Consider the following 22,799-nt stretch of genomic DNA (forward strand, 5'->3'; position numbering starts at 1 on the left):
CCCCAACCCCAAACCCCAACCCCAACCCCTATTTCATATGAATGATTTTTAAATATTAAAATATAATAGGATTAATTCAAAATCTTTATCTATCACCAATTATTTATTTCTTTATTTTGATTATTTTAAAAGTTAAAATTTTATTTATTCTAAAAATATCACTGTATTCATTAATTCTAAGAATAAAAAATTGTTGGAATATTATATTATGAGATTAATACAAAAATACATATTTTAATTAGGTTTTAAAAAAAATAAAATTTTTTATATTCAATATTAAAAAAGAATTTATTTTGTTGAATTTAATTTAAAAAATTTTAAAGTTAAATTTTATAAAAATTTACTGTCAGATAAACATGAAAAATTATAAAATGCTTCTTTTTACATAGATTTTTTCATTTCAATTATATATTTTTAAACAAATGGTAAAAATCTAATTACTATTTGGAAGGAACATAAAATAAAAATGTAAATTAATGATTAAATAATTTAAAGATAAATCTATTTTATAATTTTCAATTTAATTTAACAGTTTTCGGAGAACTCAGGCGTTTGATAAAAATATGCTTTATAGCTTTAATTATGCATTTTAGAAGTTAAAAATCAAAGATTATGAATTTGAACAAGAATAAAATAGTTTCAAATGATATTGATACCATGAGCAGTATAATTGAAGTAATTATTGTAATTAAGACTAATGTAAAATATCTAAAAATTAGAGTTATAGGGTTTATCATCTTTTTACTAGCTTTACCAGTTTTTTTTACAAATGGTTAAAGGTATTTTTAATTGAAATTGTTCCTATTTTACTTGAAAAGGAAGATAGAGACAAAAAATTGTATAAAATTTATAATATTTAAAATAATTTGATCTATTATTGTCTTTGATATTATAAAGCTATAGTATTTTTATAATTTTACTATTCTCTGATTCACCAATTATTATTAAGCGCTTTCTATCTCAAATTAATTCTTTGATAGAGTTTCAACAACTTCCTAAAATTCTTTATTTTTTAAAAATTAAAAGAATTAATAAGATCTTATTAACTCACTTTCTATCAATCCACAATAAGTTAACACATAATATAATAAATTTATGTATTTCTAAGTTCCTAGAGCTTTCTCCAATTACATCTACTCATTATGTAAGGAATCTAGAGAGTAAATTTAAATTAGTAGCATTATTACTGCTTAAACTTTGTAAATATCTTCTTATTTATTTACTCTAATTTAACTTATCTATTATGGTTTTATAAGCAGTTATTTATTGCTTCTAGTTAAATCATTAATGTTTTCCTTTTGTAAACAATTGTTCTTAATGTACTTTGTAATAAGTAGCTCTAAATTATTATGCTAAGATAACTCTAAGTTAATGTTTTTATTATCAATTAAATCACTAGACTAAACAAAAATGGTCTAATTAATTGAAAATTTTTTTTAATTATCCTTATTTTTATTCTGATCTTTAAGAATTTTAGATGCTTTCTGTAGTCTTTTTATTATTTAATCAATTTATAACCTAGCTTTTAAATCAACATTTAAACACTAACTAATTATTTTATTCAAGTATTGATATTCTTCTCTCTTTTCGTTTATCTAATACTACTTGAATTCTTTTATTGCTTTATATTCATCATAAATATTTTTACCATAAAATAACGGCCTATCATACAATAATTCATGTAGCAAGCAACCAAAGCTCCAAACATCTGCCGATTAATCATATTCTTTCATTAAAATTACTTCAGGAGCTAAGTGATTAATAGACTTTAAACAGGTTTTGTTATTCTAAATATAACAAAAAAGAAAATCTGTTAAAAACAATTAAAATTAATTTTCATGTTGTTAAATTAAAATGCTTTCTAAATTTAAATTCATATGTTTGATGTTGAGACTATGCAATTATTGAAGCCCTTTTAATATTTACATGCTAAAATTAATTATAGTATTCAAATCTAAGTCATCATTTCTCTATTAAATAAGAGTCTTTAAAGTCCCATAAGGATAATATTTACTGACTATATACTAGCAGTCCTATTCATCAAAAATGTTCTCTATTTAAATTATATTTTCAAAACTATTTTCATGTTTTTACTTATTTATTATTGCATTTATTATTTAAAATTCTTGAGATCCTTACTAATTATGTTTCAATTGATTCTATTTTATTTGTTTAATAATAACATGCTCGTCTTTTTAATTATCTTAATACTTAGCTAAAAGTATTCTTCCATTAGAGTTTATACTTACTTCTTTCTCTATAGAGTACTTATTGCCTAAAACTTAACTCATTCCACCTTCAAAAATAAATTGAGTTGTTTATATTTTTTTATAAAAATTTTAATAGTTTTTATTTAATTTTGATAATTTCCAAATCTTCGAATAATAAATAATTAGATTATTGATATAAAGGAAAATATTCAGCAAAAATTAAAAAATTCAATCATTTTAAACCAATATTTTTTAAGAAAAAATATTGATAATAGATAATAATAATTGGATTATCAATAGCAAATTTCTCTATTTATTTTTTATGATAGGTAATCGATATTTTATTAAATATTTGAATTTTTTTAAATAACATATCAAAATTATTTAAAAAATATTTTAACTAAGTTTAATAATCTTACTTAATACATAAACATTATTTATAAAATTTTTTATCCAAAATTATTTTTAAAAAGACAAATATTATTTTAATTTCTTTCATAATAACCTTTATAAAAAATGCTTTTTAATAAAATGAATAGGATAGGATCTGGAAATATATTTATCTAATTAAAAAATAAACAATTTTGATGATTTTCGTATTTTTATTGATTGGTTTGTAAAAATTAATTAACAAACTAAAATTTATATGATTCTTAAATGCTTTGCTAGAATTTACCAAAGTTAATTTTTAAAAGATATTATTATTAATAATTTCAAAATTAATTATCCAAAGATATTTTAGAAATAGAATTTGTGATCATAAATATACAAATCTACATAGTTAAATAAGTGATTTATAAAATTGAAAAAAATAAACATGATATAGGTATTAAGCAAGAATTAAGCCACATATGCTCTTTTAAAATATAGAAGCATTAAACCATTCAACGCAGTTTATAGCAACCAAATTTTTGCATTTTCATCTAATAGCGATTACAACAAAATGATTAAAAGTTTATAAGAAAAAAACATTCTAATAGGGAAAGCTCAATTTAGATAACTCTATTTCCCTATAAAGAGAATACACTTTGAAGAAAACAATCCATTTTAAAAGATATATTAAAACCCTTAACAATCTCTTCCAAACATCAGAAAAAAAGGTAGATTAATGAGGTTCTTTTATCACATTCCCTTCTTCACCTATTTGCTTAATTATGTTTTCTTTTTACCACCAAGCTAATTAGTCCACGAAGCTATACTAGCATCACTTTTTATAAGTGCTAATTTAAAGAGTTTTACTGATACATTTAAATATTCCAGAGAAATTGGAGAGCTATACATTAACAATGATGCATAAAAGTATATAGCTATCTTTCCCAAATACTAAATATTGAGAAATATAAATGAGCTATAAGGAAAGATTAAAGGCAGTTAATATGAACCTAATTAAGCATTAGGATTTTAATTTACATTGGATGATATTGAATAAATTTCTTTGGTTTCTAATGATCAATAAAAAATTAAAGACTAATTAAATGAAAAGATTGGCACTAAGAAAGCTGGATAAGCTGATTCTTAATAAAAATTAAACTAAGCTGAATAAAAATAGCAAATTCTAGAAAAGCTTAAAAATATTGAAGAGAATGATGAAGCACTTATTATAACAATTTCAAAAGATACTTGGAACTGTGCAAGAACATTTAGGTTAAATTTAAAAGATAACTAACTGCCATAATACAATGATTATATGATAGCTTTAGGTTGTAAATAAAGAATAGTTATGAGAGAGTCTATGGCACCAAAAACTGAATAATCTAAAACTGAAACTGCTGACTAAGAAAAGAAAAATGAAAAAGAATAATAAAATTTTGAATAAAAAATATCTCCTAATCAAGCAGCTTAGTGAATTAGTTTGTATTTAAAATAATATTTTAGTTTTTTATTTTTTTCTTTCTTAATATACAATCTTAAAATGAATAAAGCTCTTTGTAGAAAAAATATATTTGTAAGAATACTTTATTTTAATTATGAAAAAATCTTTTCAAATTACGTTTTATTATTTTTTAATTAACCTAATTTCTCATAAATTAAGATTTATTTTCATTAATTAAATACCAAAAAAAATTATAAATTAAATAGAAATTTATTAATTTTTAATATATTTTCATTTGACTAATTTATAACATCTTATATTAGATTTGAATATAAATAATTAAAAATTTTTACAGTGTATTCTCATTAATTAAGGCAGGCAAGTTGATAAAAATGTTATTTCTCAAAAATTGGAATTATTCTTAATTAAAAACTCTTTATGTTTTAGAAAAATGGACTTTATTAATAATAATTCATAGTTTCTCACAAGTCAATTTTAATGATTAGTTACTGTAGATTTGATATTTATCTTCATTCAATAGATGAAAAAAAATATTATTTTGTTTGTTTGTATTGTTTTTGTTATTTTATTGTTAGTATTTTATGATTTTAATTAATTAATATCTGTTTTCTTTTTTTGATATCACTTTTCTGAAATTAAGAAAATTTCTATTGTAAATATTATATTTTTTTAGAAAAAATTTGTAACATGAAAATAATATTATTTTGAATAAAAGTGTAGCTGTATATAAAATAGATAGATAGATAATTAGATATATCAAAAAAAATTTTATGATAGTTATTATTGATAAAGTTTTATGCATCTTACTTGAAAAATTTAAAAATAATTTTGCAAATATAGTTAATTTCATAAAAAAAGATTAAAATATTGCGAATTTGCTGACATGATAATTTATTTATATTATTAGTTTGTTTCGATTTATCAATCCGTCTGAGCGATGATGCTTATATTATTTTATTCACAAAAGTTTAATAAATCTAGTGATTTACTGTTTGAAATTTCTATTTACTCTAATCTAAACTAAAGTTATATAGAGCTGAATTTATCTTATTTGTAGTAAAGTTAATTATTTATTTCATGCTTATAAGCTTCGGTCAGATATAAAAGCGTCTTTTAGAATTCAAAATAATTATTTTATTCTAAAAATCCGAATTCTTCTATACCTTGCTTGATAAGCTTAAATATAAACTCTTTAAATTATTCTTTTACTACAACAATAGAGCTGGCAATTTATTAGTAAGATTGCTAAATAGATTTAAACTAATTTTGTTGCATTAGATTATTTAAAAGGTCTTATATTTCATAAAGGTCATTCTCTAAAATTTTGAAAAATATTTTCTTTTCATCTGATTTTTGATAAATTTCTACTTCTTCATCAGTAATTATTATAATGTCTTCTAATTGTTATTTAGGATCACCTAAATTGAAAAACTAATCTAATTTACTTTTAAAGCTATTTTTCAGATTTTAAATCTCATCTTTAATGATTAGAAGAGATAGCAGCACAGTATTGTCAAAAAGATTTGTAAAATTAGTTTGGGTAAGTTAACTAGTTGATTTAACTATGTGATAAGATTTTATTAATTACGATGCAATTTTTTTATAGCTCATATAAATCTATCTGAAATATTGAAGGATATCTTCTATCTTTTGTATTGCTTTTTATTTGTTCTGTCTGGATTCACTTAGCTTGATGATGATTTCTAAGTCTTATAATTATGAATCTTCTAATTCTTTATTTTTTAACTAGTCATTTTAAATTTATTATTGAACATCATCCATAATAATATCCTTATTTTCATTTTCTTTTTATTGAACTTAAGCCATCTAAAGCTATAAATAATTATATTTTTCTTGAAAGTATTACAATTGAGGACAATCTATATTGAGTTCTTACTTTATATTTTCACATATTTCTAATTTTTACTAAATTAAACATTTTTTGAGTTCCTCGAGATTTAGAATTTTTGAGTCTTACAAATCTTGATAATCTTCATTCTTTAATTCTTCTTCCTTAGGGGGAGAAAGCGAATCATATGAAAGTAAGTCTATATAATTATTTATTAAGTACTATTTATTGTCAATTTTATTTAAATGTTCCTTCAGGAGTGGATGTTAAAAAAGCTGATCAAATGTAATGCGCTTTTTTTGATTAATATCTAACATAGATTTGAGAAGATCTATCATAATATTGCTTCGCTTTATTTTTGAAGACTATATATAACTATCCAAATATTGAAAAGCATCATGTTGCTCAAGGTTTTTCAAAGAATTTTTAAACTTAAAAAAGATCTTTTCTTCTTTTTCCTAGTATATTTTATTCATATCAATAAGAGGGTGAATTTAAACATTTTTATTTTATTATTTGTTTAGTTAAGTCTAACAGTCTTTTAAATTTGGACTCACATAAAGCATCTAAAACAATATTACTCCCAAAGAAAAGACATCAGTATCCTTCGTTAATTATGAATCTTACATTAAGTTCTCAAATTGATAAAATGGACTATTCATAGTACTGTATTAGAGATGTTCAACATCAAAATTTTCTATAATTTTGCTCTATCCAAAATCACAAATTTTATACGTATCATTATGGATCATAATATTTTAAGGCTTCATATCTCTATGAATTATGTTATTCTTAAGTAATTCCTTATATCCATTTAAGAATTAAACCAAAAATTTAATGATTTCTTACTCAGATAATATTTTAAAATCTTTAAAAAGTAAATCCTAAAGTGACCCGCCATTGCAGTATTCCATAACAAAATAGTAATTATTATTACTCTCAAGACAAAATTTTTGATAATTCACTAAATTTATACAATATGGTAGCTTTTCAAGAACGCTTTTTTCTTTTTCAATAGATATCTACATATTTTTGAGTTTATTTTTTGGAATTATTTTAACAGCTAGATCTAATTGTTTTCTATTTAAATCATAAGCTTTCATTACTTTTCCAAATTATCCTTAACCTAGAGGAGCATCTTAATAGTTAATTATATATGTAGTACCGCTTAATTTCTTTACTCCTTTCTTTAGTGTAAAAGATTAAATTCTTTAATTTTCCATCTTGCTATAAATGAATGATATTTGTTTAAGTTATCAAATATTAATTAGGTATCTGATAAAAATTAATTATTTTTTTTACTTTAATAAATAGAATTCAAGTGGAATAAATAAGCCAAACCTTTTTAAAATTAAATATTCTAAAATTATTATTAGAATATTAAAATTTTTAAAATAATATATTCTAAACAATAAAAATAATTATTTAGTCTTAGATATTAAACATGTAACAAATTTTAAAGAAATTCATAAGTGTAATATTTTTATTAGGAATCAATTTCAGGATAAAAGAAATAGATCTTTATTATGAATAGAGCATGGTCGAGATATAAAGGCAGATAATAAATATACTTGATTAAGTCATATGATTATAATAAAAGATAATAAATAGGTGTTAGGAAAAAAATATAAAAATAAAAAGTATTTTTAAAGAATGTAATAATTTACTTTTAATAAAATTATATATTATCAAATAATTTATACATTTTTATGGGTTTTATATATTTCATGATAAGTGGGTAGTGGTTATAAATAAAATTACTCTATTTTACAAATTTTTTTAAAAGTTTTATAAAAAATGTCAATTAAGTCTTAAAGAGTATGAAAAGTTATTAGAAAATTGCTTGAAATTGAATTATTAACAAAAATTTTTTATTAAAGCTGACAAATTACTTAAAAATTTTTATAATCTGATCACAACAATTAGACAAAATTCAAAAATAAAATAAAATGTTTTTGTTAATCAACATGTTTACAAAGTTAACAAAAGTGTTATAATTTATATACTGAATCAGTTACTATAGATAAATTAATTAATTGATATTTGCATAAATATCTCTCTCTAGCCTATTTTTTTACTTAAAAAACTTATATTTATGATCAAAGAATTAGTCTAATTTTAATACAATGAGTCATTTATTTTTTCATAGCTTATTTTAGGTGTTGAGCATAAGTCTAATCATTATAATAACCTCGCTAAAGATATGCTCTAAAATATAATACTTTAATATTTTTACACTTCAGAAGGCCCTTTCCCAAAATTTAAATTAATTATTCTCTACATTAATTATCTCTTATATAAAAGTAGAAATCAAAGACAGATATTTTTTGAAATTTTTATAAGGTTGTTACAAGAATATTCATTTATTCTAAGTCGACCTTTGAATGAGAAACACTGAGGCACAAATGAGTGATATTTTAACAATTCTCTAGACACATTCCAATAAATTTAGCTTCATTTAGACCAAATATGTCAGAATATATTTTAAGATTTAAATAAGTGATACTCTTATTAATGAGAATAACATCATTTGCTTCACTTTTAAGAAATTAATTGAAATTCATATCCAAGCTCAAAGAAGTTAAATTTTGAAATTTTGATAATGTTTTTAGTAGATTTTTAAACAATTCCGTTTCCATTCTAACACCACAAAGATTTAAATTTAATTTAGACAATTATAAATGATTTTCTAAATAGATTCTAATATTTTCTATTCCTTCTAAAAATTCTAAGCATAAAGAAGATAGACTTAAAGAAGTTATCTTTTAAAGTTTTTCTAAGCTCTTTACAATTATTTTATTACCTTCTTTTTTTTATTTAATGCCAATTTTATAGGAAGCTAAAGAAAAATCTAAATCAGAAATATTTTGACACTTTTATAAGCTTTAAGCAATATTTTTTATTCCTTATATTCTAATATCGTGAGAAGATAAATCAAGATGCAATGAAGTAAGATTTGGAGAATTTTCAAAACCCATTCCAATACTCTTGACTCCTTCATCATCAAGTTTGCAACCAGATAATTGAAGCTTTAATTTTTCAATATTTTGACATTTTTGCAAGCTTAATCCAAGACTTTTTGCATCTAAATCTATAACGCTAATCATGATTAGTGTCAAAGAAATAATATTTTAGCATTTAATTAACTTATTATAAAACGGCATTCCTCTAATATCTTCAATATATAAACCATACTTTTTTTTGACCAAATTTATTTGTAAACTGTCGTAATTTACTGCTTCAACAATATCTTAAATATAATCTAAAGAAAGATTTTTCAGCTTAGAAGATTTGTATTTCAATTCTCTTAGACAATCCTCATTTATATTATACAAAGCATTTAAGTTTTTGATAAGATTTAAAGGTTGTAGTCTTTAATTCTGATTTGGGTTTACCATTTTAGAAAGTATTTTTTAGATAAATTATATTTGCTCAGAGTTATGTAAAAATTGCAATACAGATAGTAAATCTTTTTCCTTCAAATCATCCAACTCAGCTTTTGTAAGTTTTCTTTATATAAAAGCTTCAGTTAAAAGTAATCCTATTGAGTATATATCTACAGAAATATTGAATTATATCTTTAATCCATTAATAACTTCAGGTGACCTATAGCATAATTTGCCATCATCGAATGTTTAGATTTTTTCATAAAAAGGGTTAGATTTTATTTTAGATAATCCGTAATTGGCTATCTTGAATTGATTCTTAGACTTGCTATATAAAATGCTTTCATGCTTAATATCACTATGAATAGTGTCGTATTTCTAAAACAAGAGTAAACAGTGCAACAATTGATATGTTAATGCTAAGACTTGTTCAAAGCTAAGGGTATTTAAGTCAAGGATAGTAGCTAAATTGCATTAACAAATCTCTGCAACTATTCCAATAAACTTTTATCTCTTATCTTAAATTGTTTCTATGATTTATAATGCATATTTTTTATTTTCGAAGACTTAAATAACCTAGATTTCTTTGTAAAATTCTTGTAAATAAGCTTTATTTTGTTACTTAAGTCTTTAAATAATCTTGATTGCTACTTATTACTGTAATCTGTAAGAATATGCCATAACAATAATAGAGAAATCTCCTTTTACTAATACCTTTTGGTATTCATACTTATTCTTCTAAAGTAAATCTTTTATAACCTTTTCCTCTTTAGCTTCTTGCGATATTTGCATTTAATTGATTTATTCGTTTTCCATTGCTTTAAAATTTTCTCTTTTCTTTATGATCAGGATAATATAATAGAATATAGCCAATCAATAACAGTATCTATATTTAAAAATAAATGAAAGTGAATAAGTTTAATTGTAAATTTATTTTTTGAAAGCATTAAATTTTATAAACAAACTATATGTTTCTAATTTTTTTTTATCTGAAATATTTGAGAACAAATAAATTAATTATAATAAGAATTTATTACATATAAATATACAGTCTTCGGATCAGAAATTGTCTATATATTATATAAAGTTATGTTAGCAACTTATTATTATTATTCTTCTTCTTCTACTAAATATCTTTTATTAAAACACACAAATAAATATCAACTAACAAGTAAAAATATTAAAAAAAAATGTTTAATAGCTCTTACTTATGCTTCCTTAAATTAATTTAACAATCCTAATATATTATTAATGTTAAAATTATTAAATTTGAACACATTATTATTCAGTTACCTTTATTTTTTAAAGACTTATTTCATATTATTTGCTTTCTAAACTGACAAAAAATTTTAAATAAAATGGATTTAATAGCAATTTAAATTAAATTCTTTCATTTAAGATTTCATTTAAAATATTTAGTTATATTTTTTCATGAAATTCATTTTTTAAAAATTGTTTTTTACATTTAATTGAAAACGAAAATAAATCCTAAAAATAAAAAGAATTCCCCCACCGGGACTTGAACCCGGGTCTGAAGGGTGAAAACCTTCTATCCTAACCTGCTAGACTATAGGGGATTTCTAACAATTAAATAAAATTCTAGTCTTATTTTCTCAAAAATATTAAAAAAGAAAGAAATAAAAATAAATCTAAAAAAACATTAATTAATAAAGCATCTTTTTTTTAGAGATTATTTGTTTCATAATTCATTTTTATATTAAATAAATTTCATCAAACTATTTTCAAAATTTGCAAGGAAAAAAAATATTGATTCATAATTTTTTTTTTTTTTGAAGTGAAATAAAAAAATTAAAAAGAAAAAATTATAATTGTATTTTTAAACAAAAAATTAATTATCAGAGGAAATTGAAAAGTAAATAAGTTTTTAAAGAAATAAATTTTTTAAACAGGTAAACGCAATAAACAATAGAATGTTCACCAAATATTATCAAAATTAATATTAAATCTATTGTTTAATGCAAAATAAATACCACACCCTGCGAATACTTTTCAACTCCTTTGATAATTAAATGCAAAATAATTATTTTGCTTAATTTAATTTCTAGCAGATTGCAGATTTATAATTGAAAGGGTAACCAAAGAACATCAAGCCAAAAGTCCTAAATTTAATAGTTCTAACATTAAGTGATCGAAATAAAACCAAATAACCTTCTTGGCATAAGTTTTTAACATACCAAATTTCGACGAAGGCTGATGTTTATAGATCCAGAAAATTGTAAACTCTTTCTCGCTCTATGTCAAAATAATCCGAACAAAATCAGCTTTTTTTAATATATAATTAGTATTTTTTAAAATTAGGAAGAACAAGAAGAAACTCAAGAAAAGAACAAAAAATAAAAGATATTTAAAAAGAAAAATAAATAAAAAATAAAATTAATTAATAAAAGAATTAAATAAAAACTAATCCTAAAAATAAAGCTTAAAATAAATAAAAGATAGATTAATTAAAAACATAAAAACAAAACAATAAATAATAAAAATAACAAATAAATTATAAACGCTTTTAACTCACCAAGCAGCATTTAAATTTTCTCATATAGCTTACATGTTTTTAATATAAGGCTTTTCAAATTTATGAATGATATGTTTTAGAATTTTTCATTTTAAATTTTATTTTATAATTTATAAAAGTAATAAATAAATATGCTATTTCTTTCAATTTAGACGCAAACAAACAATTAAATATAAAATCATTTTTAAAGGATTTAAAAATATTAAATTATGGAAACTCTTAAAATTGAAAGATGTTTTTCTATTCTTTTTGAACAGGACACACACAATAAATTTGATACTCTTTAAATTGTAATAATTAAATTTGAAATTGTTAAAAAAATAAGTCATTGCTCCTTTAAAAAATAGAACAAAGATAATATTAAAAAAATAATCATTGAAATCACTAAATAAATATATTACTTTTTTAATTAATTAGCAATACACACATATAGAATATGAGTGGAAAGGGTATATTTTTATTAGATAAATCTATTAAGAAAAACATAAAATTTTTGAAAATTTAATATTGAATTATAAAAAGAATAATAAGGTTCAGGAAATATTTAGGTCGTATGCAGAGTGAGACCATTTAATAAGAGTGAACTTGAAATGGGTTCTGTTCCATGTGTTGAATTTCTTGATTAGTAAACTATTCGAGTTAAATTGACTAATACTGATGGTAAAGAAAAAGCAGATAATAAATAATTATTCAACTTTGATAGAGTATTTAACATGGAAACAACATAAGAATAAATTTATGAAGTAGCTGCTAAACCAGTTGTTTAAAGTGTATTGGAAGGATTTAATGGAACTGTTTTTGCATATGGTTAAACTTCTAGTGGTAAAACTTTTACCATGCAAGGAGCAAGTATTGATGATGAAAAGCTCAAAGGTGTTATACCAAGAATGGTAAAAACAGTATTTTAGCATATTTCAGATGCACCAGATCACATTGAGTTTAGAATAAAAATAAGCATAGTTGAAATTTACATGGAAAAGATTAGAGATTTGTTAGATAATACTAAACAAAATTTAGTTGTTAGAGAAGATAAGCAAAGAGGTATTTACATTTAAGATGTAACTGAGCAGTATGTGTCAAATGAGTAGGATGTCTTTGATTTACTAAGAATAGGTAATTAGAATAGAGCAGTTACAGCAACAAATATGAATGAAGGCAGTTCAAGGTAAATTTTAACGTTAGGTTTTATATAAAAGCAAGTAAAATGTTATCAGAAAAATTAGAGTTTAGTATGTATATTTTAGAATATTTTAAAAATTAATGTTTGATTATACAAAGAAATTTTATGAAAATTTTATTAGCATTTATTTATTTTTAAAATTAGATCTCATATGTTGTTTATGATGTCAGTATCGTAGAATAATTTAAATGATTTAAGTGCTAAAACTGGTAAATTAATTCTGGTTGATTTAGCAGGTAGTGAGAAAGTTGCTAAAACTGGTGCTGAAGGTAGAGTTTTAGACGAAGCTAAGACTATCAATTAAAGTTTAAGTAGTTTGGGTAATGTAATTAATGCTTTAACAGATGGTAAATCTTCTCATATACCTTACAGAAATAGTAAACTCACAAGAGTTTTATAAGAGAGTATAGGTGGTAACAGTAAAACAACACTGATTGTTACTTGCTCTCCAAGTCCTTTTAATGATTTGGAAACTCTTTCCACTCTACGTTTTGGTATCAGAGCTAAAGCTATTAAAAATAAGGCTAAGGTTAACAGAGAAGTTACTGTGGCTGAGCTACAAGTCTTACTTGCAAAGATAGAAAAATAATTAGAAGAGAAAACTAGGAGAGTGGCTTAGCTTGAAGATTACATTCAGTAGTTAGGTTCACAACTTCCCTCTGAAACTAACTTAAATCAATAGGAAGATTAAACTTAAATTATTGATTCTTAAGAAGAAATTCCCTAGAATCCTGCTTAGATTTCAAACATAGAAGAAATAGTTCGTTCAAAATTATCAGATGAGGATTTAAAAATGCAACACAATTTATAGGAGTAAATTACTTAACTGTAAGAGGTTTTAGAAATTGAAAAAAATAATGTAACAGTTCAAACAGAAAAATTAAGCATATTAAGAAAAGAATTTACAAAGATTACAGCTAAATGCATGACATTAGAAAAAGTAATGAGCATTAATTAATTTTACTCATAAATTAATACAATTTTTTTAAATAAATTAGGAAAATGAAAATTTAGTTTAACGACTTGCAAATTTGAACTTATAGGTAAGTGAAGAGAAACTAGTTAATGAAAATAAAGATAAAGAAATTGACTAAATCCATGAAGAAAATTTAAAATAGAGGGAGGAAATGGCTAAGGAAATAGAAAGTTTAAAGTAAATTAAAGATAATTTGCTATTGAAACTAGAAGAACAAATGGAGTAGCTAGAAGAATATGAAAAGAAAGATTCATAGAAAAAAGCTTAGTTTTTCTTGGAAGAATAAAAGGAAGCTGAGACTTATATTATTGAGCTAAAAAATGAAAATAAATTGCTTAGAGAAAACTAAAAAAAGAAAGACGAATTTATTTAGTAATTGATGTCTATGGAAAGCCTAAGTAGTGATGTTAAATAATTTATCAACACATTTAACCAAAGCCAAGTAGAAGTTAATGAACCTGAAGGTGAAATATTCTAGGATTTAAAAAAGAAGATTTCTTTCTTAGAGACCTAACTTCTTGGTGAAAAGAGATATGGACATGATTTACAAAAACAAATCAGAAGTTTCAGAAAAGAAAAAGAAAACATGATGCAAGAATTCAAATAAGAGTTGGAAAAAGAATAAATAAAGTAGTAAAAAAAAGTGGAAGAAGTCAAGCTAGAGTACGAAAAGAAGATAATTAAGTTAACTGAAGATTTGCAGAATAGAGTTGATAAAGTGGTAGAACTGGAAATAAAACTGGATGAAAGTAGGGAACGTGAAGCAAAACTTTAAGATTTTATCACATCAGATGAAAAAACAAGAATGAAAAAGATAACTACCTTAGAGAATAATATGTAAGATCTTACAAAAATGTATTATGAATAATAGTCTTAGTCATAAAACTGGAAGGTTGATTCTTAAGTGACTGATAATAAAATACAAAGGAAAAATGAGAGGATCATTGAATTAGAAAATGAGCTATCAAAGACCAAAGATGAACTCATTCAAACTAAAGCAAAGCTGGAGTCATTAAAAAAATCTTTCAGCAGCTCAATAGGCATCGAAAGACTGAAAAACTTAGGCACTCCTATGAATTAACAAGCAAGATCACCCATTTCGTCAAGCAATAATTTCAGTTAAAAACTTTAGGCTGAAGAATAAGAAGGCAATAATCAATCAGGCAAAGATAACTTTACTTAAAATTTAATGTAAATTCAAGAACTTAACTTTAGCAATAATCTTTTGAGTGCTAATAAAGTTGTGAAGCCTCTCCGTGGTGGTAACTAAAAAACATCTCAAACAAGCAGCTTCTAGTTAGAAGAATTAAAATTCAATTGATTTTATCAAAATTATCGTAAAGAAAAAGTAAAATGTACATAATAAATTAACTATTTATATAAATTTTAATTTTGTTTTGTTTTGATTTGATTTGTATTAAAGTTTTCATATATTAAAAATGCTATGCTTTTATGTTTGTTTAATAATATTCAATCTAGTTTTTCAAAATTTAAACAAAATTTTTTAATTTATAAAAAATTTAATCATTAAATTTGAATAAAGAGCTTGAAAATTATGATTTATAGTTGAGATGGTCATAATTAACAAGGATAAAGGGTATAATTTGAATATTTTATTTAACTAAAAAAAATATTAGATTAATTTATCCTTTTAAAATTAAAGGTCTCATAATTAGATTTTAAAAGATTATAGTAATTCTTTAGCTAAATGCATTCTCTCATATTAAAATAGATGAATTGAAACTATGATTGATAAGAATTTATTAGATGTGTTAATAAATTAAAAACTAAAATAATTAGTTTAATATAAACCAAGTCAAATATCATAATAAATAACAATAAAAACAAAATATTAAATCAATAAAATCACTTAGAAACATGAATAATTATTAAAAATAAATAAATGATTAAGATAGTATTATTATTGAATTAAATTATGCTGTTGAAAAGTTAAAAAATTAATAACTTGAAGTGAAAGGTTAGTTAAATCAAATGGATTAGTAATTTTAAATATTTATTTATTTAATTAATTAAGTAAAACTAATAATTTTTATAAAATTTAGAGGTATTGGAGATTTACAAGAAGGAATTGATAAAAATAGTATTAAAAGCAAAGCACTCTAATAAAAACTTTCTAATCTTCAAACAACAAATGGTATTATACAATTTTAAAATTTTTTATTTTATAATCTAATAATTAATTAAACAGGTATAAGCTAAATATAAACTATTTTGGTTCTCTTTGGCATCCTCTGCTTTTTAATTTTCATTTTTATATATATTTGATAAATTTGAATAAAAAATAAAATGATGAATACAAAATAAGAAATAAATTAAGTAATATGTTTATAATTATGATAATTTCTAATTAAATAAATAAAAGTTTGTCTTTGCTATTAATCATTTAATTTTCTAAATAATTCCATATACAAATTTAATCTAAATATTTAATTTAAAAAATAAAACATCATTAATAATTATAAAATGTATAATTTAAAAAATCAAGATTAATGATTATATTAGAATAATTTCTTTGATATACTATTTAAAGTAAATAAATATTTTAAATAAAAGAGATAATTAGCTATATTTTTTCAAGCATTTGTTTAACCATCTATCTTCACCAAATTATTTGTTTTAAATTTAAATTAAAAATAATATTTTTTTCATTATTAAGTATTATTTATTATTTGAATAGATTGTCAGATTTATTTATTTATTTACTTATTTTACAAAATATTTTTTATTTTAATTTAGTTTTAGTTAAATTTACCAGAATTATATTAATTTAATTTATTATTTAAAGTTTTTTAAATAGGTTTTATAAGTTTTAATGAGTCTATTTTTTATTTATTTATTTACAATCTATTATTTAAAATAGATAAATTAGACTTTCTTTTGCTTTAATCTATAAGATTTTGGACTTATTTAATAAAATTTCTTTAAAAATTTCAAATAGTGGTTTCGATAAAAAATTAATCAAAAATATTAACTAAATTTTACACTTAATATCAATCAATCAACATCTATTAAACGAATTTTTTTAAAATGAACATGTATTAGTAAGAAATCAGTGAGCAAGATAAGCACATTGATGAAATAAATTATGTAGTAGATAAGTTGAAAGATCAATAAGGACTAATGAAAGATGGTTTAGATGAAATGGGATAGTAATAATCATATTTAAAAAATATTAGAAATTGAATAATACAATTGTATTAGATTGATAATTAATTGCTAACTGAATACTTTTTTTCGTTAAAAATTAGAAAGCTTTAGGATTTAGAGGAAGGTATTGATAAAAATGGAGTAAGAATGAATGCAGTTCAAAAAAAACTATCTAAATTACTATAAACAAATGGTAATTCAGAAATATTTTTAAATAATTTTCTAATAAAAATATTATTTTAACTAAATACATATAGATACAAGTCAAATATGCACGATTTTGATTCTTTTTGGCATCCTCTGTGTTTTAATTTTCCTTGTTATCTACACATGATAACTTTATATAAAAAATCATATTAAAAAGCTTAAATTATATAAATAATTATAAATAAACTCATAAAAATAACTAAATATTAAAATAATTAATCTTTTATTTGTATACAATTTATAGAATAAACTTTGTTCTGTACTTAATTGTAAAATTTCAGCTAAAATATTTTCATTATTTTATTAAAAAGATATCGAAATTAAGATATTTTACTAAAATAAATTTAAATTTAAAAGAAAAATAATCTTTGCTAAACTAAAATCTAAAAAAATATTATAGAGATATTAAAATTTTAAAATAGAAAAATAATTTATTTAGTTTAATGTATTTAATGAAAAAAAATTACTTAAAATCACTTGTGGATTCAGAGTAAAAATATTCAATGGTTATACTGAAATTTATTTTTATAAATGAGCAAAAAAAAGTAATCATGCAACTAAAAAGTAAAAAAAATAAAAGTTTTTTCAATAATGTAAAATTTTATGAAGGTTTTAAAAAATAAGAAATGAAGTTCCAGATAAAACCAACGATAATTCCAACTGTTTTTATAATATTTAAATTTTTAAAAATTATTTTGATACTAAATTACTAAATAAAAATATTTTTTGCATTTTAAAAAATTATTTAGTCTTTATAAATGATAAATTGTAATATATTTTTACTACTTTTATATAAATTAATTAATTAAAATAATTTACTTACTAAGTATAGATAGAAATACAAGTAAATATTATGGTCTTTAATAATATATATATATAATCTTTATTTTATTTTATAAAAACTAATTACTTTTAAATGTTCCATCAGAACACATTTATCAAATCAAATATAGAGTTTTTTTTCAGTTTGTCCATTTGTAATCTCTTTATAATGGAAGATTGTGCTAGGTTAGTAACATTTCATCTTCTTCGGAGTAATTTAATGTGTTTTAATGCATTACCATTCCACTGCAATCATTTATGGATTAAGATTAATTGTTACACATCTAATTTTGGTCTTTAATTTAGACAAAATTTGCTACATTTTCTTAGCCTGATTCAGCAGTAGGTTATTTCTTAATAGAATTTTATGTAATTAAGATTTATAAATTGTTGACATCGTTGTTAGCTAAATTAGGAGAAGATATCTAAGTATGAAGAGGAGATTAACGTGATATTTAAATATTATTTAGAGAAGAACTACTGCGTGTCTATGAGTGATTTTCTTATTTATTTGAATTTTAAAGTTAACTAAGAGGAGAAGCTGCTTTTCCCTAAGCAAATTAAGTTGAATTTTTCAAACTTGAATTGTATCTGCTTTATTATTAGGTCTCCTATTAAAGTTGAGGTTATTAAATTTTTTATTCTATGGCATTAAATGCTTTTAAATAAAATAGAGACTTGAATGCTTTTTCTTTAAGAGACTTTTAGTAGAAAAAGATAGCTAGTTACTCAATATCTGTATCAATATTTTCTATATGCAGATTCAAACGATCGTTATAAAAAACAGAGCTTTTATTTAGAAAAGATAAATTAGAAGATTATCTTAATATGTTTTATTAGTTATCTTGTTTTGTCACAGAATTTTAATAATTTTAAGATGAGTTTTAGCATTATTACTTCCCTTAATTTATTATATCAGATATAATTACACTTCTTCGTTACTAAGGAGGAACACTCAAAAACTAAGTAGATAAGTTATTTGGATTTATGTTATTTGAAACTAGAATATTATTGTCATCTTCGATTTAGAATTGACCTTAAGATTCAAGGACACATCCATCAAATTTCATATGAGGAATAGAGATATTCATGAAACTTTTACCATTTATATGAGAAATTCTACTCAAATTGAGAGAAGCCATCTCATTAAAATTAGATTATAGTTACTGAGAATTTTATGTAAATTAATTTTAAGATGTTACTTGTTAGTTCTATAAATTATTCGTTGAACCTATTCCATTAAAGTTTGCATTCTAATTTTAAGAAAAGGCTCTCTTCTTTTGTTTATTTTGATTTTGAAATGGAACTAAATTATTATCGAATGATAAGTCTGTATCTAAGGGATTATTTTGAGTGTCCAAAGGATAATTATTGTAGCTTTGTTAAATTTCGTTTTACAAATGCTTTTGGTTTCCAATTATTTACAGATTGCTTTAACATTTTTTAAAATTGAAAGGACCTCCTTCTTGAGTATTTTCTCTTTATAATTTACCTTAAATGTATTTTTTAAATTTTAGCTAATAAATTTTTTCAAGTTAAATAAATTACTTTGTTTGGCAAAAGTAGCAGTTGCTTAGTTTACATGATGAACTGGCACGCCTCTTGTAAATAGGCTTTCATTCGAAGTTGAATTTCTTATCTGTAATTAACTTTATTGCTAATTCTATAAATTAGGGGTAATAGATATGCTAGTGGATATAGGAATTTAATCCACAGAAGTAGTAGAACAAAATGGCTAAACAGTCTCAGTTTAATTGTCAATTTAATTTGTGACTTAAGATGAACTGTATCCACCATTGTCAATTTCAGTTGAAATAGGTAAAGAGTTGTTCGGATTTATCTAATTAGATTCATGTTAATTTGCTACACTTCTTTGAGTCTGTATCTGCTAATCGTTGCTACTATATCTGTTGTTTGCTGCTACAGTATGGCAGTTTTCATTGCTCAAAAATGATATTGAATGATTTTGTTGGTTTTTTTTAGATTAGGAACTGTAATTTATATTTGTATTATTCAACAACAATCTTTAGTTGTTGTTCTTTATACTATTGTACTGTTAATAAGATTAATTATCATAAAAATTTTAATCTTATATCTCTTAATTACTTTAGCAAGCTATTTACTTTGTTTATACTTCCTAAATATCAATTATATTTTTTTATTATTAATTTTTTTGCTAATTAGAATTTATCTACATATTTTTGCTTAAATCTTATTATTGTGAAGACACAAAATTGATTTTCATATTTTAATTTTTATAAGACTGATTATTAAATTATTTGTTTTGCAATCCACTCTTTTAATTAAAATTATTTTATATATTATTATTTTCTTTACCTAAATCAACCAATTTATTAATTTAACTAATAGGTTATTGTTTCAAACTTTTTGAATTATTATTTTCATCATAAATTACATTTTTTTGATTCAAGGTAGCATTAATTATTTTTTGATTTTCAACAATATTTAGCATTTCCTACCTATTTGATAAATATTTTGAATTATTCTATTATTAGGATAGAGCTTCTGATTAATTCTCAGGAGGAAACAATTTCCTATTCGTGGGTTGTAAGATTTGAGAAGGGTAATCTTTTTAATTATAATTATTACTAATTGAGTTTACATTACATAAGGAAAGATCACTATTTTATCTAGATTTCTAGTAGCTGTTTTGCTAAACCTATTCTTTTTTAAATGAAAGTTACTAAAACATGTGTACTTTGCTCTAATTAAAGCTTATAATTGAATTTCCTTCTGTCATAACAGTGCCTTTCTTTTAAGAACTATTTTGACAAGCATCTGCTTAATGAGGGGAAACACTATTGTAGTTTTAAGCTAAATTTATGTTCTCATTATAATTTTAAATATTATTTGTTAACCCTTAAGTTGAAGAGTTTCTCTTGAAATTTTATTAACTTTAAACATGGCCTTAGTTTGATCTGATTTAATTACAACTACTCTAGCTAGAGTTATATTGAGATATGCTCCTCTAGCTATTTTGAATATGACCAGCATCTTACTTCAAATTATGAATTTAGTTACCATCAAAGTTTTTAGTGTTAAGTTATCCATAAGAAGTCTAGTTCCTTAAGCTCTAGACATTTGTTTGTAGCTCTTATGTAATATTAGTGCTGTAATTAGATATAGATTTTGGTCTGTGACTCACTGCAGATAAAGCTTAAAGGGACTATTCAAAACCCTATACCTAATTGTTAAATCTTGTCTAAATAGATCCATTAAAATTCTAATTAAATTAAGCTTGCTATGATTATTTCTTTGAAGAATCTTACTACTATTAAATTTATTTTTCAATTGAATTAACTCTGGAAGAGTGAGTGTTTAAAAATTAATTAATTATTCCTATATTTTAACTACTTTTATTCTAATTTAATATTTAATTCACATTGATGCTATTTTGATTAATTGAGTTTGTTTACATTTAATTGTTATTAATTAGGCTACTATTATTTTATTGCGAATAGAATGTTTTAAGCATTCTAGAGCTGAGCATTCCATTTAACTAATCTCTACTGCTTTCATATCCGTTTCTGATATGATTAGTTGTTAGAGTATTTTATAATTATCTATGAGTTGTTTAGGCTTATGTATTGTAATATTCTCTATCAGTGCAAAGAGAATTAATTTCATTTAGATTAAAATTGTTTCCTGTTTATATATTTTATACTTAGATATATTTATTTGGAGTTCTGTATGATTTAAGCCCACTGCAACTATTTTATCTTTAGATGGTATTTTCAAGTACCTAGACAAGTTCCTTAGCATTCGAAATAAGCTTTTGCTTGTTTCTGCTATTAAAATTAGTGTACGAAATAGAGCGAGTTCCTCTTGAAGAATTAAAATGGTCTTTTAAATACAATCCTGTTCCACTCGCTGAAGAGTTATTATATCTAACATTTTCATTTAACTCGTTTAAATTATGGAATGTGCTAATTAAAAAATCAAAGCAGCATTTAGAATTCTTTTCAACAGGATTTCCCTTTAAATTTAATATAGTTAAATACTACTTGTTTTGTATTCTTTCCAATTCTTCTAATGAACTTATATAATTAAATTTTATGTGGAGCTCTTCCAAATTTGCAAACTATTCTATCCCTTTCAATGATTCTATCTGATTGTGATTCAAATATAGCTATTTAATGAATTAGTATCTTTAGTTGATAGGATCTATTGACTTTATGCTTCGATAATTAAAGTTTAGCTTTATTAGCATTCCTTCTTTGAGCTTAGATTCTTTTTCTAGCTCTGAGACATAATTACTTAGCATGCTTATTTTAAGATATTGCTCTATACCTGTATTTGATTATTGGTAGGAAATTTGATATTTCTCTATTGAATTAATTTATTAGTTAACTGATAAAAATCTTAGTATTTTATATTTGATTTACTTAAGCAAAAGTAATTTCAAAATATATGATAAATAAATCTGATAAAAAAAGACTATTTGTTTTTGATTTTTAATTTAATTTTACTCAAACCATATTTGAATTAAAAACAATATTTAACAACTACTTTTTCAAATTGCTTCCCTTATTTATTTCTACATTAATTAGAATAAATATTTAAAAAATATTTTAACAATTTAAAAAAAAATTTTTATGAATTTGTGTTTTAAA

At 22.1% G+C, this 22,799-nt stretch overlaps 7 protein-coding genes across 7 annotated transcripts; 4 read left to right on the forward strand and 3 right to left on the reverse strand. All coding sequences in view use genetic code 6, as the record gives it.

The window, feature by feature from the left end:
* Positions 1–3,027: 3,027 nt before the first annotated feature.
* TTHERM_00266190 (transmembrane protein, putative) lies at positions 3,028–4,056 on the forward strand (the record flags this gene model as incomplete). Its single annotated transcript, XM_001015855.1, has 1 exon — positions 3,028–4,056. The coding sequence occupies one exon, from the start codon at positions 3,028–3,030 to the stop codon at positions 4,054–4,056; it is 1,029 nt and encodes a 342-aa protein (XP_001015855.1).
* A 909-nt stretch (positions 4,057–4,965) lies between these two features.
* TTHERM_00266200 (kinase domain protein) lies at positions 4,966–7,116 on the reverse strand (the record flags this gene model as incomplete). Its single annotated transcript, XM_001015856.3, has 1 exon — positions 4,966–7,116. One exon carries the CDS (start codon positions 7,114–7,116, stop codon positions 4,966–4,968), a length of 2,151 nt encoding a protein of 716 aa, XP_001015856.1.
* Positions 7,117–8,071: 955 nt separating this feature from the next.
* Positions 8,072–10,095, reverse strand: TTHERM_00266210 (kinase domain protein; the record flags this gene model as incomplete). Its single annotated transcript, XM_001015857.2, has 2 exons — positions 8,072–8,101; positions 8,245–10,095. 2 exons carry the CDS (start codon positions 10,093–10,095, stop codon positions 8,072–8,074), a joined length of 1,881 nt encoding a protein of 626 aa, XP_001015857.2.
* Positions 10,096–12,248: 2,153 nt separating this feature from the next.
* On the forward strand, positions 12,249–15,289 carry TTHERM_00266230 (kinesin motor catalytic domain protein; the record flags this gene model as incomplete). The annotated part of the gene is made up of 4 exons (XM_001015858.3): positions 12,249–12,261; positions 12,335–12,977; positions 13,137–13,932; positions 13,991–15,289. 4 exons carry the CDS (start codon positions 12,249–12,251, stop codon positions 15,287–15,289), a joined length of 2,751 nt encoding a protein of 916 aa, XP_001015858.3.
* A 446-nt stretch (positions 15,290–15,735) lies between these two features.
* On the forward strand, positions 15,736–16,254 carry TTHERM_00266240 (transmembrane protein, putative; the record flags this gene model as incomplete). The annotated part of the gene is made up of 2 exons (XM_001015859.2): positions 15,736–15,968; positions 16,032–16,254. The coding sequence occupies 2 exons, from the start codon at positions 15,736–15,738 to the stop codon at positions 16,252–16,254; spliced, it is 456 nt and encodes a 151-aa protein (XP_001015859.2).
* Positions 16,255–17,016: 762 nt separating this feature from the next.
* Positions 17,017–17,470, forward strand: TTHERM_00266250 (syntaxin, putative; the record flags this gene model as incomplete). Its single annotated transcript, XM_001015860.3, has 3 exons — positions 17,017–17,138; positions 17,238–17,329; positions 17,394–17,470. 3 exons carry the CDS (start codon positions 17,017–17,019, stop codon positions 17,468–17,470), a joined length of 291 nt encoding a protein of 96 aa, XP_001015860.1.
* An 835-nt stretch (positions 17,471–18,305) lies between these two features.
* On the reverse strand, positions 18,306–22,537 carry TTHERM_00266260 (hypothetical protein; the record flags this gene model as incomplete). Its single annotated transcript, XM_001015861.2, has 2 exons — positions 19,714–22,537; positions 18,306–19,657 (listed from the first exon to the last, which is right to left on the reverse strand). Exons 1-2 carry the CDS (start codon positions 22,448–22,450, stop codon positions 18,306–18,308), a joined length of 4,089 nt encoding a protein of 1,362 aa, XP_001015861.2. The 5' UTR covers positions 22,451–22,537.
* Between the last annotated feature and the right edge of the window lie 262 nt (positions 22,538–22,799).

This window comes from Tetrahymena thermophila (assembly GCF_000189635.1).
Source record: "Tetrahymena thermophila SB210 genomic scaffold scf_8254649, whole genome shotgun sequence".
NCBI classification, from domain to species: domain Eukaryota; phylum Ciliophora; class Oligohymenophorea; order Hymenostomatida; family Tetrahymenidae; genus Tetrahymena; species Tetrahymena thermophila.